At 40.4% G+C, this 16,989-nt stretch overlaps 1 protein-coding gene across 1 annotated transcript in view; it reads left to right on the top strand.

Annotated features, from left to right (window-relative positions):
* prex1 (phosphatidylinositol-3,4,5-trisphosphate-dependent Rac exchange factor 1) overlaps positions 1 to 16,989 on the top strand; it is a 106,834-nt gene extending 89,845 nt beyond the window's left edge. Inside the window, exons 29-40 of the mRNA XM_080445834.1 lie at positions 217 to 307; positions 3,119 to 3,247; positions 3,459 to 3,500; positions 5,442 to 5,659; positions 6,813 to 6,915; positions 8,645 to 8,788; positions 10,353 to 10,467; positions 11,654 to 11,720; positions 12,991 to 13,166; positions 14,241 to 14,343; positions 14,453 to 14,520; positions 14,652 to 16,989. Of these exons, the coding sequence (XP_080301960.1) occupies positions 217 to 307; positions 3,119 to 3,247; positions 3,459 to 3,500; positions 5,442 to 5,659; positions 6,813 to 6,915; positions 8,645 to 8,788; positions 10,353 to 10,467; positions 11,654 to 11,720; positions 12,991 to 13,166; positions 14,241 to 14,343; positions 14,453 to 14,520; positions 14,652 to 14,694 (1,299 nt within the window). The 3' untranslated portion in view covers positions 14,695 to 16,989. The remainder of the gene's footprint in view (positions 1 to 216; positions 308 to 3,118; positions 3,248 to 3,458; positions 3,501 to 5,441; positions 5,660 to 6,812; positions 6,916 to 8,644; positions 8,789 to 10,352; positions 10,468 to 11,653; positions 11,721 to 12,990; positions 13,167 to 14,240; positions 14,344 to 14,452; positions 14,521 to 14,651) is intronic.

The raw sequence follows: 16,989 nt of genomic DNA, 5'->3' as shown, positions 1-16,989 counted from the left end.
GGTATGTCATCTGCAATGTTTTTAAATAGCAGACCTACAAGCTCACAAAGTGTTGCATGCAACGCTTTTTGAGCTTGTACATCGCCTATTTCTGCCACGTGATGCCGGCGTATGATCAAGTATAAATCAGACTTACGTGTGTGTGTGTGTGTGTGTGTGTGTGTGTGTGTGTGTGTGTGTGTGTGTGTGTGTGTGTGTTTGCGTGTGCGCGCACAGGTGGATTCCATCAACTGTTTACTCAAAGGTCCTGTCATGACCAAGGCCTGTGAGGAAACCAAACACTTTGATCCCGAACACAGTCAGCCAGGTACGCATGCACACACTCATGCACGTGCACACACGCAAACTCACCCACACACTCACACACACACACACACACGTATGTTTGTATTACTATACTTGAGAGGACATCAACATTGTAGCGCCGCAATTTTATAAATGTCATCTTCACCCTATTTTTTGGGAGGGAGAGCGAGTGCATTCTCCGGTAGCGGCGTCGCCGGTAACTGCTGACAACAGCCGCGGCAGTGTTTCCTAATCCGCGGCACCGCCGCACAAACCGGCAGCGGACCGGCAGTAGGCCTGCGTCGGCCGATGTTGCCGAAGTTATCCCTGCGCGTAGCGGCACTCCAAAATAAAGAATGCAGGACTGTTGTTAATTAATGGTTGTGACAGGCCTCTGAGAACTGATGGTCACATTGATTGAAGCACATTAACACACCAATTTCAACCGGATTTGAATCGTCGAGTCAATTTGATCATTAACTACTTGTACTTTTTTTATTGTAGCTTAAGTTTTTATGAACAGAGGAGTGTTCAACTGTTGGACTTTCCACCATTAAGTTATTTTTTATTTGTTATGTTCCTTTAATTACCCCATACCTCTTCATTGATTTAGTTGCAGCACCGAGGTTGTGGACAGCTCTATTAAAATGCAAGTTATTGTGGTGGGGATGTGTGCTTTTCGGCTGCTTAATATTCATGGATTCGTGTTTAGCTCGCCTTGGTGGAGTGCTTACTCGTCTGACAAAGATATTCTACAATATACATGTATATATATATATATATAGAGAGAGAGAGAGAGAGACAGAGAGGCCCTGCTTCTCAAACAAAAATACAGGAGATTAATTTACACTTTGCATTAATTGTTTATATCGCTTTCTATGAGGACATTTTAATAAATAAATGTTAGCAGCATAGATTGACAACATTTATAAAGGTAATGGGTCGCACTCAGAGTGGCAAGAGTGAGTTTCCTCTTTTATTATTTTGTCAAATAAACAAACGTTCCGGCTATCCAGCCTTCGTCAGTGTCAGCATAGATTGAATTTAGGCATGGTGGCTCTGCTCATTTCTGTTTGATGTGTGCAATTTGTATTGGACATGCAACAAACAGGGATTAGAACCGTCGGCCCATGGTGTTCCTGCAAATCTCTTTTCAGGGGAGTGTTGCATAGTGACTTTTTGCCTTATTAGGACAGACTCGCCAGGCGCACTTGGAAAATCTTGGAAAATCCCTTTTTACCTGTGCTGTGCGCTTTTTTAAATGCTCTGGACGGACGGGTGTTACCAATGTCCCAGGTGAGGCCAATATTTGCTGACCAATGAAAGACTAACTTAATTATTATGATTATTATTATTACTACTACATTGCAATAGTAACTAGGCTTTGTGTGTCTGAAGTGAGAATACATCCAGCGGGTGCGCACACTGGATTAATACTCACAATATACCCCTCCCTCCCCCCGTTGTAATATAAATTCACTAAAGGAAGATAAAATTAAAATAATGTGATGATAATGATTATAATACAATACACATGGGACGTTATACAAGCATTACATTATTGGGTTTTAATATTATTTCCACGGGGCAAAAGTCATGCTTTGTATTGATGTTCCAGTAGGCCTACTGTTGACTCAAACATTGGGCTGTCTGATCAATCATGCGAGAAGGCTCGCTGGCTGTCCCTCAATCATTCACTGTTTGTCAGTATAATAATAATAGAGGAACTAGCTAAATGTGCTTGCTTGCCCAACCATCTTATACTAACTAGCCCTGGACTTTTGATTGCATCTGTTGAAATCTTATTCAGCTGTGAGCAGATAGATAGGTAGATACAGTAGTTAGATAGGTAGGTAGGTAGGTAGATAGATTACATTGTAGTTACATAATGTATTCCCATTTTTATTATATTGTACTGGTTCTTCCTCAATCCGAAAAACTCACATGCAGCAATTGAGTGAGTTTTATTAACATGGGCCATAACTAGGATATTTAAGCAGTCACGCCTCAAACATTGGGCTGTCCGATAGTATAATAGCTATATATAGGCCTAGCTCCTATAATAGCTGAGTCCAATCATTCACTCTCTGTCAGTATAATAATAATAATAATAATAATAATAATGATAATATAATATTAGTAATAATAATAAAGACAGCTGGAATTGAACTCCAGATGTGATTCAGGCTACATTGCAATACAAAACCACTAAACTGTTTTAATATTAAATTATTATTTATTTATACATTATTATGAGTGACACCTGGGGCGCGGGGGGGACAAGCGGGGATAACTTCGGCAACAGCGGCTGACGCAGGCCTACTGCCGCGGATGAGGAAACACTGCCGCGGCTGTTGTCGGCAGTTACCAGCGACGCTGCGTCTGACGCCACTGCCGGAGAATGCACTCGCTCCTTCAGTTTTTTGGTGCCCCTTTTAACCCTATCCCTGAAGCCTGATTTAGACTTGCATGGGAGTGTCACACGTGTCACTATTTTTTGTAGATCGGCTATTTTCAGTTACACTAGGAATAAATCGGGCTTAACTCCAACCCTAACCCCTAAACCTAACCTCTAAATGTCTAATCCCAACCCTAACCCCAACCATGAATCTTTTCCTAATTGTAAGCCTAACACTATTTTTTTCACCATAAAACAACCATTTTTCTTGTGAGGACCAGGAAAATGTTCCTCACAATATCTGTTACTAAAATTCTACTGTACTTTTGGGGACATAATGGCCCTCACAAGTATGGGAACACACACACACACACACCCACCCATACACACAAACACATGACACATGCTCAAGCAGTGTGGGATATGTGTGAACAGAGTTCCGGCACAATGAGGATTGGACGGCAGGTTGTCGCTCCATCATCCACAAGAACATCCAGGAGGACCCTTGGAACCTTCCCATTTCCATCTTGACTCTGGTGGACAACTTGCAGAGATTTGTGGATGGTTAGTGAAAAAATTTAAAACACACTCGCACACACTCACGCATATGCACACACCTATTGTGATATCGTCACTGTCGGGCTGAAAACTTGTATGTATTTTTGAAAAGTAGTACGAGCTTGTGACTAAATAATAAAAGTTACTGTTTTGGCCATACAATTTTCCCACCGACAGTGACAATGTAATGCCTAATGTCTTGTTTCTACCTCTTCAGATGGAAAGAACCAACTTCTGCTGGCTCTGCTCAAGTGCACAGGTACGTCGCTCTGAATGATGAGTCTGTATGTCACTCTGTCCGAATGATGTGTCTGTATGTCACTCTGAATGATGGTTGTACGTCACTTTGTTTGAATAGTTTGCCTGTGTGTCACTCTGTCTTGAATGATGTGTCTGTATGTCACTCTGAATCCTCACTGGCAGGCGAGCCGCGAACAGCAGTGGCAACACAGAAATGTGTGGGGAGGGTTAATTGGCATAAAGACTAAATTGGGAGAAAAAATAGGGGTGAAAATAATTGCCTACTCTAAATCAAATTTAGAAAAGAGGAGGAGAAAAAAGGACTACATCCTGGACTTTTGTCTATAGGGGCATGGTTGATTAACCACTTAAACCCTGTATAATTACTTGACGGGTGACCTCCAGGGCTAATACTACTCTATGTCAGCTCCTTTGTTCCCTCTTCACCAAATCTCTTTGAAAAAAAATAGCCGATCTACAAGCTTGCAAGCTTGTGTTGAGCTATTTTCGTCGAATGTTCGCCCCCAGAATAGGGACACTAGTTAACATGTGGTTTAGTGTGCATTGCACACAGTAAAATCCCTTACGGGTCAGTTTTTATACTGTCAGAGTTAATCACCACTTAGGGTTTTACTGCGTACAAAACAAGGAACCGTGCAGGAAACACTTTAACATGTGCAGAGTAGCATGTCGTTGCCATCGGCTATAAACCTTGTATCTCCTTATTCTAACTTTTTATGTTTTTTTCGTAAATGAATGCCCTCCTACTTCATCATACAAGAGTGTCAATAACAATAGCAGATCTACAAGCTCACAATGCGTCGCAAGCTTGTAGATCAGCTATTTTCACTATTTAATTATTATATTTTTGAATAATAGAAAAGGAACGGTTTTGGACATGGACATACAGTACAAAGTTTCCACCGACAGCAACGATATGGTGGTAGTTAATGGGTGCTCATATGGTAGTTAATGGGTGCTCATATGGTGGTAGTTAATGGGTGCTCATATGGTAGTTAATGGGTGCTCATATGGTGGTAGTTAATGGGTGCTCATATGGTGGTAGTTAATGGGTGCTCATATGGTGGTAGCTAATGGGTGCTCATATGGTGGTAGCTAATGGGTGCCAGTGTTAATTTTGACTGCAAATTCTGATTTAGTCTTTTGAATAACACACCCTTTAGTTTTAGTACTATTTAGTAATCTGAAATTGTTTAGTCTTGGTCGACTAAATATCACAATATTAGTATTTTAGTCTTTGTCTTAGTCAACAAAATTAACACTGATGGGTGCTCATAGTGGTAGTTAATGGGTGCTCATATGGTGGTAGTTAATGGGTACTCATATAATGGTAGTTAATGGGTGCTCATATGGTGGTAGTTAATGGGTGCTATCCTCTTGGGGGCTCCAGGCTAATGGAACATAATGGACCTTGGGGCCATGTCTGCATAGAATGCAAAGGTTGCGATCTCCTCGTCACGCACTGTAGGGTCTTAGAGTTGACATGTACAGTAGATGGGTGTATGATGAGATTACACTCCGGTGATGAAGTCTAGACAAACCGGCTGCAAAGCGGATGCAGGTGAGATGAGAAATGGAGAGCCTGATTCTTAGCTGTCATTTGACAGTGTTGCATGATGACAATAGCATGAGCCTAGGGGGGCAACAGCTAATTAATCAGACAAATTGATTTATACTTGCTTATAAAAATCAAAGAGATTTTTTTTCACGTTGATTCGTGTATATTGTTTTTTAATTATCCCCCAAAACGCGCTTCTTGATGATTCAATTAATCGAAAAAATAATCGATAGAATAATCTCCAAGAAAAGAATTGATAGTAGCAGCCCTACACAAGCCACACTCCATCCCTCTTTCAAACCCTTCCTCACCGTCTCTTCCTTTCTGTTTTCTCCTCCCTCTGTCTTCCCCTGTCCATCTCTCCGTGTCACCCCCCCACAGACACGTCTCTCCAGTTGCGGCGAGATGTGATCTTCTGCCAGGCGGCGACGGGCGCCCTGTGCACACTGGCCGAGCAGCTGCTGACGGCGCTGCGCGGGCGCTTCAACAACGCCGGCGAGTACCAGGAGGACGGCAAGGAGACCAGCCGCAAGTGGCTGGAGCAGATCTCCGTCATTGGGGTCCTGCTGCACTTCCAGACCACGTTGTCACTGCACGTGGTGAGGGACACACATCTGGACACACATCTGGCTAAAGCCTGATTCATATTTCGTCCCACGACGGAGTTGCAGAGCGAAAATATTTTGGCACCATCGTACAATGGAGCATAAATTAGGCATGACACTTTCTATGAAGCCCATGTCTGTATAATGCATTATGAACAAACCTGCTTATAACACTTGTGTTATCATGCCCAGAATTGGGACGCTATGGTTCATGTGGATAAAAGAAGATATGCTTACTGGTGATAATTTAAAGTTTTGATTAGTGTTATTATAAAGTATTATGTGTATTTCTAAGTGCTTATAACTATAATTATAGTGTTCGAAACAGATCATAATGCATTGTTTATAATGGATTATAGACATGGGCTTCATAGGAAGTATACATCAACTATCATCAGTCCTTTTGAGCAAGGCATTAAAGCTATATTTTGAATAGCTCTATATTCTGATAGTACTCATTGCTATAGAGTGTTTGTTCAATAACAGGAGTCTCCATGTCTCTCCAGCCCTTTATTAATCTCTCAAGACAGATTCAGCTTAGTTTTGCCGATGGGTTCCCAGATTGGCTCTTTTTTAAACAGAAAAGGCATTTTCAGGTCGGTATACCAATTCTATCCAATCAGGATAGAGAACTCGGACAGGATACAGATTAAACGTGAAATTGGAAGTGATGACACACTGAAATGAGCAGACAAAATTGGAAATGGCTGATTGTGATTGAAATTGTGTAACCAAACTGAAAATGTATTGTCTATTTATTGAAGAGCTGGAGAGATGTGGAGACTATTACTGAACAAACACACTACAGCAATGATTACTATCAGAAAATCGTGCTTTAACCTTTTTAACAAAGACATTAACAAAATATCTCACTTACCCTACCTTTAACCACTTAAAAGCTACACTTCATTGTACAGTACGTTAATAGTGAAAATATCAGATCTACAAGCTCACAAAGTATCACGTTTCGACACGTGGTTCGCCTATTTCAGCCAAATGTTCGCCTATTATGGGATTCCCAGAATATGAATGAATGAATGAATTATTTTATTTAAGTGTCATGCCACCTCGTGGAGTGTACAAATGTATATTGTACACTCTTGAATTAACACTCATAAGAGCTCTTTTCGTCTCTCTCCTCTTGTAGAAGGAAGAAAGGACCATGCTGGAGGACACCAAAGCAGCTCTGTTGGATCTGGATAAAATCTCAGTGTTCTTCAGACCACTAGTGAATGAATATATAGTTGCAAGTAAGAGACTAAAGTAACAAATATTTTTTTTGTTGTGTCCCATTCAAACTGTTTGACTTGTTTTTTGTAAATGAATGCCCTACTTTGTCATAAAAGAATACCACACAGAAGTATCAAAAATAGTAGATCTACAAGCTCACAACGCGGTGAGTGGTTAATTCTGTCTGTGGGTTTTATAAACATTTAACCAATGAAAACTATTTAAAAAGACTGACTAAATTGGAACGTAGGTTCTTTTTTTATAATTTCCTGGAACTTAACGGTATGGCACATATTGTAGGTACACGGTTTCCCGCCGCCCGACAGTGAGGATGATATAGTACAGTATGTAACCCCCACATTGAAAACCTGTGCTGTAAGCCAATGCTGGCGATGCAGTAGGAGCTCAACATTAAATAACAGTTCCATTACGTGACGCATGCTACTGTAGGTGTTGAAGTTCTATCGGTCATTTTATAAATTGGATTTTCCATGTTTTCTAATGGAAACAATAAGCAACGTCATACAGGCTCCATAAATCATCTCGTACGAGTCATTGCCCTTGGCTTCCTACCTAGTTTACATGACACTGGGTACGAGGGCTTCATCACCTGGCTATTTCCGTCTTTGACCTTGGCTAAAACCAGTGCTGTAGTCTAGGTTTTTTCAGACGGTATACCATAATTATTCCCTCGCGCACGGCACGTGCATGCGCACGTATACGCGTGTGGTCACAGAATGAATTATTGTGGTTACAGAGGGTGTAGCCTACTATTTTTTTCGGTTTGAGTAAACTGCGTATATAGCGTATATTGGTAGAACACACCACTGGCTAAAGCAGGACCAAACCAGCTGATATAAAGGACCACAGAATCCTCAATCTTTTTTTCCCCCAGCAGCTTCCAAATAGCCAGCAGCATCGATTGTTCTTTAAAGCAAATGCACAAAAGATGCACTTCTGTTGCAAGGCAAAGCTGTGGAGAAGGGTTTGCTATTTGCCAGCTTAGTGAATGTCAGTCAACAGAAGTGGGTATTGACACTAGCAGAGCACACGCCATGCATGTAGTCACATAAACACTTGCAGGCAACTGTAGTATAGACACACATGCTCATACTGTACACATACTGTGCACTCAGGCAAGCAAGAAGAAGAATATCCACATCCACTTGCATAAACGGCACACATTAATTCACTTTCACTTGAGTTATAGTTGTTAATTGATATAAACAACTTGTCCATGCTGAAACACTGCATTCCTGGTATTTTTTCTTCTTTTTTTTTTTACCAGTTATGGCCAGTATGCAGCAAATAATCTTTCATACTCTAGATCTGACTCAATGGTGACCCTGCTAGTAGAAATCTTCAGTATCATTCTACTCAGACTTTTGTTTTTGGTTTCCTCTGACTTTTGCCTGAGGAAATGTCATCATCGTTGACGCCCTCATTAGACAGTTATCTGGGTGGGGACGGTCCCTTTGTCAACTCATCTCTAAACTAGTGGGGCGGGCGGGAAGGAAATTAATCTGGGAGTTTAATTTCCTTTAAACTGCCACCAGACTGGTGTCAAGTAATGTCCAACATAATACGACGGTATACTACAAAATGCAATAGTACGTAATCGAATGTAAGGAATAAAAAGTTATAATGTTAAAAAAGTGTAAAAAAAGATAATGACCTAATAGTGACCTATTAAATTATACACAATAACAAAGTCGTGTGTGTGTGTGTGTGTGTGTGTGTGTGTGTCAGACACACCGGTGTGCTACCAGGTGGAGGGCAGCAGACAGGCCCTGCAGGTCACCATGTTCATGGACAGCTGTCACTTCAGCGAGCTGCCCAGTCGGCTGCAGAATGGAGGCAGCCTCAAGCTGCACACTGTGCTCTTCACCAGGGGTGAGTGAGCCTCGCTGATCGATTCTGATTGATTGAATACTTTATTAGTCAGAAATGTAAACCGCACGTGGTACAGTAAGACATTAAAGCTAAAAGGATAACACAAAAAAGTCCCGGGGACTTCATCACATAGCATACAAAATCAACACAATAATATGCGTCATCAACAAATACTAACACTATACAGTATGTACAAAAGAAAAAACATTTACCTCTCCAGATGGATGATGTTTCAGGCCAATTTTGAAAGGAACCATCGTTGCACATCCTTTTAATGGATGGTGTCAGGGCATTCCACATGTTGGTGGCAGAGTAGTAGAATGAGAACTTTCCCATGTTTGTTCTAAATTTGGGTGGTACCAGATCATGGTCGCTCCCTCTAGTGTTGTGGCTGTGGGTGTGTAGTTCGACAGGCATGAGGGTATTGAGGACACTGTCTCTATGACTGTCTCTTTACATCTTAATACCAATCCCAGTGATACTTGCTTAACCCTGTCTTCTAGCCTGAGCCGTCCCAAACCAGCAAAGTGTGTTTGAATTAGATGGGTCATGGGCTTAAGGCTGAGAAGTTCTTTTTCGTCTTTTGGGGTTTTGGGAGGTCTGAAGCTTAGTTTTTAGTGGCATTGAGATGTTGGACTACCAAGAGGTGCAAACATGGCATTGCATGAGGGCTCCAGCTAGAGTCTTGAGAGCACTTTTGTTGACGAAAGAGGAAATCCTGCCCAAAAATCGTCTTCTTTGATTGACTTCCTTGATCATTTTTGATGCAATTTTTTCACCCGTCAGTTTGTTAATAAAAGATGTAGTCCTTTTTTTGTTAATACAGCCCAAATAGGTAACCTCTTCTTTGCTCGAGATTACTCTACTCTACTAATCAACTCTGACCTTGAAATCATTTTCATGGACCCAAAAAGAATGGATTCTGTTTTACCAAGGTGTAATGACAGTTTGTTATCGGAAAACCAAGTATTTCTAAATTACGTAATTCTTAATTAGGCCACTATGGGCCGTTGAAAGAGGTTAATTGACGTCTATTGAAGCCTTTTAAGTGACATTTGACTTACATCTCCTGGTTGTTTTCCTTTGACCTGTGTTCAGCTTGTATGACTGGATGATATCATCATTCCTATCTGATAGCAAACCATGAATCTTTCATATTGGACCAGCTGCTATGGGAACATTAGTTTTGTCCATACAGACACTGTAGGTGCTTTAGTGAGTGGTGCAACACAAATTGCTAAGGAGTTTTAGAAAATATAGGATAAATTGATATATACTGCCACCTACTGGCACTCTGCATGGACTGCAGTTTGGGAGCAGTACCTAATGGTTTCCAGTTGAAAATCGTTTTTTTTGTCTGAAGTATAAATGAACCCTTAAGCTTAATTTATAATCAGTTACGCAACAGTGCTGCTTGCTGGAAAGAACTGATCTTCTGAACAATGCATCGTGCGTGTTGTCTGTTCTTTTCGGCTAGTGACAGCATTACGTCTATTAAGTGAGGCATTAGCATGTGCCAGGTTCTCTAAAACTAAACATACTGTATACTGTACATATGTCACAGGTCTGGAGCGTGCGGAAGGCGTATCCCAGCAGAACTACATTGACATGGAGGAGTTCCAGCAACGTACCAATGCTGTGTCACTAGAGAGAGTCAAGGCCTATTACCGTAGACTCAGGTAAACCACACATCACTACACAGCATCATGTACCGTACTGTAGCCTATAGTATTGGTTCTCAAAGTGGGGTCCGTGGACCCCCAGGGGTCCTTGAGGGAGTTCCAGGGGGTCCCCAGCTAAATGATGCATAGTTAGGAACCAAATGGACCCTTATGGGTCTGTGACTCTGAGAGTGTACAAATGGAACCAAATGAACCCTAACCATTTTGGTTCCATTTGTACACTCTCAGAGTTAAATTAACATTGATTTTACAATATAAATTGTGGTCCCAGAGATAGATTAAATGGGGTTCCGTACAAGTAGCCTATGCATGTCAAACTGGGGGTCCTTTAAATTAAAATGGTTGAGAATCACTGCTAGAGCCGTAAAAATCTTCTCTTATGGGGTCCCTGGCATATCTTTTCAAATGGGGGTCCGCGGGCTAATAAGTGTCAATTTGGGGGTCCTTGACATGAAAAAGTTTGAGAACCCCTGTCCTAGACCACCGATTACAGATTTTGTGACTGATATATATTTTTTTTAATAAAACAAAAAACATTTATCTTATAAGCATAATACTGAAGTCATGTATTGGGGGCGGGTTCAGCTTCACCCAGCTTATGGATGCTCAGCTGGTCATGATGAGAACAGGGGTGGGGGGGGGGGGGGGCTTTTAGGGGTTAAACTATTTTGCTCGGAGGCAAACCTCTACACAACTCAGCTACGGCCACATCAAAGCTGAGTGGATGACTGACATCATAGATGATTGATGTCATAGTACTGACATCATAGATGATTGATGTCATAGTACTGACATCTTAGATGACTGATGTCATGGACGAGATCCAGATGGAAGCCGCAGCGTTATTAGACCCTGTTTTGTTCAAAATACTAGTAGACGATGATTATTATTTTTTTGTTATTTCAAGCAACCGCTTTTAATTAGGTGAAAAGTGACTCTCGCCTTGAAAAACCTTAAAAAGCAATACTTGAAGCTAAGAGAAAGTCACAGTCAGCTCCTATGCTAATGATGGATTAGCGAGTTAATTAGCTAAAAGGGCCTTGGTGTAGCAGAAACGTGCTCTCCAGTACACACTACATGACTCAGCTCTCACACACAGTGACTCAGAGCAGACAAATTGTCTCAGCCAAGCCAAACGGTTGTAAAAAAGACTGTAAATAGAACTGTCTTTTCTGTCCCAAAGGGCCTTCTACTTGGAGAAGTCCAATCTCCCCACAGACTCCAACACAACAGCTATGAAGATTGACCAGGTAAATACACATACACAATATGTTATACTCTGTTTTGTAATTATATATTTTTTAAGTTTTACAGTTCGTGCCATTTTTTCCTCATTATTACATATTGTTTTAATGGATTCTGCCACTATCACTTGGTTACATTATTGGATGTTTTTTTTTGTTGTTGTTTTTTCTCGTCGCTTTCGGGCGGAAACCTTGTATGTCCAAAACTGTTCAGGAAATGGAAATTATTAATTATTATTTAGTCACAAGCTTTTGTGAAACATTTTTCGTTGGTTAAATATTTATGAAACCCACAGACACACTTAACCACTTTCACACGTTCCTAAAATAATGAAAATAGCTACTACAAGCTCACAACGCTCTTGTAGGACAATTATAATAGTATTCATTGACAAAAGAAAAAACACAAGAAGTTGAAATATGGAGATACAAGGTTTCAATATGTGTGTGTAATGTGACATTATACTGTACATATGTAATGTAAGCCCACATAATGCATGATTGTTTGACTGAATATAAATGCAAGCGCAGATACTGGGCCTTGAAGTTAGAGACCTTCAACCAAGCATTGCCAAAGTAAGATGAACTGGTGTCTTGGTATTCCACTGGAATACCCCCGCTAGCTTGTCCACATTCCCTCATTAACCACAACTAACCCTGACACTTCCATAATAATTTCAACAAACATGAAAATAATGGATTCCATCTAAACTTGACAAATGTAGAATTAATTTTAGTGCCTCAAACTGACTCTAGTGGAAATAGATTCAAGCAACTGTAGTGTAAATAGAATTTCCCAAACAGTTTGAAATGTAGCCTTGAGATCTAGCGTCTTAATCTAAAGTTTACCTCACCTTCCTCTGAAAAATCATAGATCAGAGAACTTAATCCCCCATTTTTCTTGGCCGTGTTCTTTCTTTGCCTACCTCCCTATGGCTATGGTCAGACTGGCAGCCCAAATCCGGATCCAGATTGGAATCCGATTGGATTTATCAAGTCTGAAAAGCAAAAAAGACTAATCAAAACAGATTTTTTTAAATGAGATTTGTCTGATTTATAATTCATATACCACGGCGTAGAGAGTAGCCAATCTATAAGCTCACAACATGTTAACAGTGCAACGCATTATGAGCTTGTAGATCGGCCATTAGCGGTACTCAAAGCAAGCCATCATACGGCTTGCTTTGAGACTCAAATGGGATTTGACTGCAGCCTGAACAAAGCCTACTGTATGACTACATTGCTCAGACCTTCCACTCTGCTGTCTGCTTTGTAGCTACTGCGTCCCCTCAACACCCTGGACGACCTGTGTCGACTGATGCAGTCCTACGTGAACGTGCGTCCCAGTGCCCAGGGCCACCCGTCGGGGGTCAGCGTGCTGTGTGTGTCCTCGGAGCTGTGCAACCGCTTGGGAGCCTGCCACATCACCATGTGTGGCACTGGCATGCACAGGTCAGCCTTCTGAACCTGCTTTTATATTGTAACTCTGGTACCATGAGCTCAAATAAAGGTTTACATGTTGACCTTTTTGACGTGAAATAGTAGGCTCAACGCAGGTATTACCAATGATATTAATTAAAGAGTCTACACCATGAAAATCACTTTTTTCTTGGTTTTTTGTATTTTTTGGGGTCCCCAGTGTCTCTTGTACCCCAAAAAATGTTTTTTTTTTTAATTCAGTCATTCCTTCTCATTTCATGGATTTCCAGAATGGGCGTGTCTGAACAGGCGATCTCAGAATGGCAATGTTTATGAGGTCATAAACATTTTTGATGGCAAACCCAATGTTAAATGAAAAGTGCCCGAATCGCTCCGAAACTTTTTCTACCCCCCCTAAGTGGGGGTCTACGAACAAATACTTCGGGCTCGGATTTTGGCTCCGCCCCCCGGAAGTGGGTGAAACAGGCACCTCAAACACTTGGTGGAATTGTTCAAAAATGTTCAAAGTGTTTTTTTTTCGATTTTGTATTTTTCTTAGATGCTTCTTTTTATGCAGAATTTTTCCTTTTTTTTTTTTTTTTTTAAATATATTTTTTTATTAACAGAATTTTGTATTAACAGAATTGCTCAGTAGCCCCCCCCTGCCCAAGAGGACGTTTTGGTATTGCAGCTGAAAGTGCTGTATAAGCCAGAGACAATTGACTTGGGATGAGTATATCTGAGTGATGATTTAGGCTCAAACCTTTTGAAAAAGGTTTGAGGGACATACACCATATGATATTAAATATCAAATATTTTTTTTAAATTCATGGTGTAGCTCCTTTAAGGTAGCATTCTGTTCAGGTCAAACAGAGTCAGGGTGCTGCTATAGGCTCTGCTACACTAAATGGAATGGAACCTTAATCACCATAGTATAATTGGTTACACCTGTGTTTATTTAGCCTAATACTTAATTTCCATTTGACTGCCATGGTAAAGGCCTGTTGCTTGTAATGCATCGCTGAACTAATATGCGTCCTAATTGATCATCTCTCTTCTACATACTGTAGCTGTACACATTGACTTTTGTCCTTTGTTCTTTTACAGATGTACCTTAAGTGTAACACTGGAACAGGCTATGATTCTGGCCAGGAACCATGGACTTATACCCCGCTGCATCATGCAGACCATGGATATCATGCGCAAACAGGTTACACCTGTGTGCTTAATAATAATAATAATAATAATAATAATAATAATAATAATAAGCATTTGATTTGGAGATTTTAAATAAACATTTTTAACAAATGATCTCCTAGGGGACAAGAGTGGAGCTCTCTGCGAAAAATCTCAAGGTGATGGAACAGATGCCTGCCTCAGCTCCAAGGTAGCATACACAACCACCTTCTGGTACTAAAGAGTACTGCGGGAGCACAGTAGTGCCATCTCACTTTTCAACTGAAAATGCGTCATTCGACTTGAATGATGGAGGAATGATTGTCTTTTCTCTTCCTGCAGGCTGTTCAAGCTGTGCTTACCACCTTCTGATGGAGATCTCTAAAGGAGGGATCGCTCCAGTCTTACTCGACGGTGCATTTTTAAATCATCGATCAACACACGCCTCATTTACTTGAATGTCACGGGTGAGGGTGGAGAGGAAGATGGCATGAGGGGAGGAAGACTCGCCGCTTACCCTCAAAGAGACGACAGTGGCAAGGTTCACATTGGCAAAGCCCCCCCCCCCCACCCCCCCTTGATACGCGGAACATTTCAACATGGAAGCACCAGAGTTTTCTATGCAATATCTACATATAGCATATAAAACCAACCGATGTCCGATAAGAAAATGTGTCTGGACAAACTAAAGCTGATATTAACGACTCGATAACCAATCAATGACTGGCCACTTATCGCGGACATCCATTAAACATCCACATCTTGAAAACGTGCGTGGAGAGCAGGTGCCAGTTTTGAGGACAGGGCTTAATAAAGAAGCTTTTATTAACTAGATTAACTTAACTACCTGTAGCTGACTACTTGGTCTAAAAGCAAATATGCATTTATGCCCCGAACTGCAAGTCCAGAGAACTGGGGGTTCAAATGGATGGTCCAGGACTGAATACCAGGTTAACCAAGGTAGATGAAAAATCCTGATTGAATCATATCATCAATAGCAGGAAGGTAAATGAAAGTAGGGGATTCAGGGATGGATGGGACAGATTGATGGTATGGGCGCTCGCGGCCCATTGCATGCGGTAAATGTGCAATTACTGTAGGTTTAGTTTGAGTACTGTATTGCTGCACTATAAGAAGGATAGTTATTTATGCAGGAGCATTTTTATTCCTCACTTCTATCAAGTATTAAAGAATTTAAAAAAGACCATTCCAGCTTACGTACAGAACAGTATTTAATGGGCCAATGTATGCCATGTTTGAGACTTACCTGCTTACGTGTTTGTTTTATTTATGTCTATGAAGATTCATTCTATCAGTAATGACTGATTTGTACTTGGTTGCGCATCGTGTTGCCGACCGAAAATACCAGATCTACAAGCTCACAACGCGCCGCACTGGTCACGCGTTGTAGTCTTATAGATCGGCTATTTTCAGTGCACCGGCGCACAACTAAGCATGAATCACCCTTAAGTGTTAAGCATCAGGGAGTGCTAGGGAGAGACGAGGAAGCTAGCATATCATAATCAGGGGAAATCAAGCTATAGCTAACTATAGAGTGTTTGTTTGTTAATATGCAAGTCATGAATCATTGTTAAATTATTAATATATTTGTTAATTGCGCTAGTTGAAGGAATGCCTTCTGTTGACTCGGACGTGGTGGTGACTTGATGCTTTGCTGTTCTCACAGTTGATTTTAAATCTTGAGCTGTCCTGGCATGGTAGTATTTTAGGCAAAATAAGCACAATGACTCATCCAATCAAGTTTCAGGGGTAACAAAAAGGACTGTAAAGCCTAAGCAAAAAGGACTGTGGATGATTTTAATGAAAGGGATCATTTGAATATTATTATTTTGACTGACACGTTTATTTTCTCATTTACAGAACAGTAACGATGTCTACTAGGGAAAAATAGGATATGGTGTGTATGCCTTGTTGGAACAGAGCAATGCTGTCATTTAAATTGGATTATTTTTATGGACATAATATAGTAAAACATTTCAAGTTGTTTTGCATTGATGATTGTACATTCAAAGAGAAGCTGTTTCTCTTGGACAAGCCTAACCTCACTGACAATATTGTTTTATGTTTTTGCCTGTTAAAATGCCTTTGCATATAGATTGAATCTGTGCTGAAATATTGCTTTCTCTAAACATCATTCAGACCTTTTTATTTATTTAAAAGATTTTGACAGGTCCCAGATAAACAAATTCCCTCCACATTAGCCTATAGCGCTCTGACCACGGCTGCTATAATGTACACTGGTGAATATAACTCCATTATTTTCATATTTCACATTGACATCTTATCATAAATCAGCTAATTAGCTTGTGCACTTTTATATTAATAGAAAATGGTCTTAATATTAGCTGTGCACAGTCCCGTAAACCAGAATGCATTATTACGCTTAACTTGGTCTTAATTGATTCTTACTATTTTATGTTTTAAGTCAAGTCATTGTTTCAGAATGTTGGTGTACCTGGAAAGCAAATACTGTATGTGACTGATTATTCATTTATTGACATTATTGTAATGTTTCGTTATTGTACATACTTTAGTTGTAATTTTATGTTGCGTGAAAATAACTGTACAAAGAATTTTCTTTTTTTAAATATCTTTCTAAAATCATCATTTTAAATTGAACCTTAACAGGTAGTAAATAAAATATTCACAGTAACAAGGA

This window comes from Gymnoscopelus braueri, assembly GCF_963280865.1.
Source record: "Gymnoscopelus braueri genome assembly, chromosome: 12".
NCBI lineage: Eukaryota > Metazoa > Chordata > Actinopteri > Myctophiformes > Myctophidae > Gymnoscopelus > Gymnoscopelus braueri.
This window is presented reverse-complemented; position numbering and strand designations above follow the sequence as displayed.